This window comes from Eimeria acervulina, genomic scaffold (genome assembly GCF_000499425.1).
Source record: "Eimeria acervulina Houghton genomic scaffold, Eah_scaff2164, whole genome shotgun sequence".
In the NCBI taxonomy this organism is placed as follows: Eukaryota; Apicomplexa; class Conoidasida; order Eucoccidiorida; family Eimeriidae; genus Eimeria; species Eimeria acervulina.
This window is the reverse complement of record NW_013548604.1, coordinates 1-2,568: the sequence shown is the minus strand read 5'-3', so window position 1 is coordinate 2,568 and position 2,568 is coordinate 1. Positions and strand designations below refer to the sequence as shown.

The following is a 2,568-nucleotide window of genomic DNA, read 5'->3' as shown; positions in this document are numbered from 1 at the left end:
ACCCACACAGTGTGTCCGCGACACCGCAGATCTACCCACACACCTGCCACACCCCTTGCTCTACTACCGACAAAGTCGAAAACACAGATGCTCTAACCCCGCACATGTTGTCTACCCGTTCCCCAACCGCAATATAACTGGTCACGCCTTCCACGACCTTCAGTTCATCCACAGTAGACACACCGCTAGCGTCCTTCCCTTCCCTTCAATGCTCCCCACTGCTCACCTCCTGCGTGCAAACCCATTCCCCATAGGTCATAGCCGTGCCGCGTCCTTCGCCAGACCTAACTGCCCGTTAACGCTCGCCTAGCGCTCCTATGCTCTTCACTCCCCTTGGCCCTTCCTCATCAACCCCAACCCTCCCTCATCCTACACATTGTGCTCATGCAAATCATACGCTTGCTCGACACCCACCAATCACCATTCCCTCCCATACCTGCATCCGCCATTCTCACGTGCTCTGCTGCAAAGCACTATGTCAACGGCAAACACATGCCGCAAGCCACTAACCGCAACTCAACAAATGTCCTCCAACCATCTATGGCACTTTCCACAAAAACCTCAAACCCACACACGCAACCCACACCAAACAGTTCCACGCTCTTCCTAGACACCCAATCACCACCCTAACCGACGCCCAGCTGCCACGCCTCCTCATCCCCCTCCAATGCCAAACCAAACGCACTTCCTGAATCAACAGAAGCACGCACACTTCTTCACACAACGACACCCCATACACACACAACCTCTAACACCACCTTTCGCAATGCTCCTAAATCCCCCCACAAATGTCCGACACCCACACAGCGTGACCGCGCCGAACCAGGTCTGCCCACACACCTGCCACACCCCTTGCTCCACTCCCAACAAAGTCCAACACACAGATGCTCTCACCCCGCACATGTTGTCGACTCGTTCCCCAACCACCGTATGACTGCTCACGCCTGACACGACCTTCAATTCATCCACAGTCAATACAGCGTTACCGTCCTTCCCTTCATTCCAATGCTTCCCACTGCGCACCTCCTGTGTGAAAAGCCATTCGCCACAAGTCATACCCGCGCCGCTTGACGCTCTACACCTAACTGCCCGTCAACGCTCCCCCAACTCTCCTATGCTCTTCACCCACCTCGCCCCGTCCTCATCATCCACCTCTCTCCCACATCCTTCACATTGTGCTAACGCCAATCATACGCTTGCTCGACCCCCACCAATCACCATCCCCTCCCATACCTGCATCCCTCAGTTTCACCTGCTCTGCTGCAAACCGCTATCTCCGCCCGAAACCCCCTGCCGCAACCCACTAACCGCCACCCAACAAACGTCCTCTAACCACCTATCCCACTTACCACAAACCTCTAACCCACACACGCAACCCACACCAAACACTCCCACGCTGTTCCCAAACATACAATCACCACACCCACCCACGCCCAACTCCCCTCACTCCTCCTCTCCCTCCTACGCCAAACCAAACGCACTTTCTGAATCAACAGGCGCACGCACACTTCTTCACACAACGGTGCCCCTCACACACCCAACCTCTACCAACGCCTTCCTCCCTCCGCCCAAATACGCCCACAAATGTCCTCCACCCACACAGCGTGTCCGCGACACCGCAGATCTACCCACACAACGGCCGCACCCCTTGCTCCACTGGCGACAAAGTCCAACACGCAGATGCTCTCACCCCGCACATGTTGTCTACTCGTTCCCCAACCGCAATAGAACTTCTCCCCCCTGACACGTCCTTCAATTCATCCACAGTCAATACATCGTTACCGTCCTTCCCTTCCCTCAATGCTTCCCACTGCGCACCTCCTGTGTGAAAAGACTCGGGCTAGGATCCAACAACATGCCGCTTGCCGCTCTACACCTAACTGCCCGTCAAAGCTCGCCCAGCGCTCCTATGCTCTTCTCCCACCTCGTCCCCTCCTCAACATTCGCCTCTCTCCCACATCCTTCACATTGTGCTAACGCGAATCATACGCTTGCTCGACCCCCACCAATCACCATCCTATCCCATACCTGCATCCGTCATTCTGACGTGTTCTGCCGCAAACCAATGACAACGACAAACCCATGCCGCAAGCCACTAACCGCCACCCAACAATCGTCCTCTAACCACCTATCCCACTTACCACAAACCTCTAACCCACACACGCAACCCACACCAAACAGTTCCACGCTGTTCCCAAACATACAATCACCACACCCACCCACGCCCAACTCCCCTCACTCCTTCTGCCCCTTTACTGTCAAACCAAACGCACTCTCTGAATCAACAGGCGCACGCACACTTTTTCACACAACAGTACTCCAAGCATCCCGCCCCCTAACAACGCATTTCCCCCCGGTCCCATATCCGCGGACAAATATCCTGCAGCCGTGACTTGAGCCCGGTCCTACCCCAGTGCGCCCACCCAGCTGCGACAGCCAGCTGTCTCCCCGAGTGTCGAGGTAGTCCACCTCGTCCAGCCTCCAGGGGAAACATCTCGCCACGCACATGCGACCGATGCCGTAGACTGCTTTGCTGCCACACCTGATGCCCAAACACTAAACACCTGT

General features: G+C 56.0%; 1 protein-coding gene across 1 annotated transcript; it reads right to left on the bottom strand.

Moving 5' to 3' along the window:
- Positions 1 to 473: 473 nt before the first annotated feature.
- On the bottom strand, positions 474 to 2,508 carry EAH_00065360 (hypothetical protein; the record flags this gene model as incomplete). Its single annotated transcript, XM_013392854.1, has 6 exons — positions 474 to 560; positions 895 to 1,026; positions 1,309 to 1,396; positions 1,600 to 1,656; positions 2,142 to 2,188; positions 2,410 to 2,508. 6 exons carry the CDS (start codon positions 2,506 to 2,508, stop codon positions 474 to 476), a joined length of 510 nt encoding a protein of 169 aa, XP_013248308.1.
- Between the last annotated feature and the right edge of the window lie 60 nt (positions 2,509 to 2,568).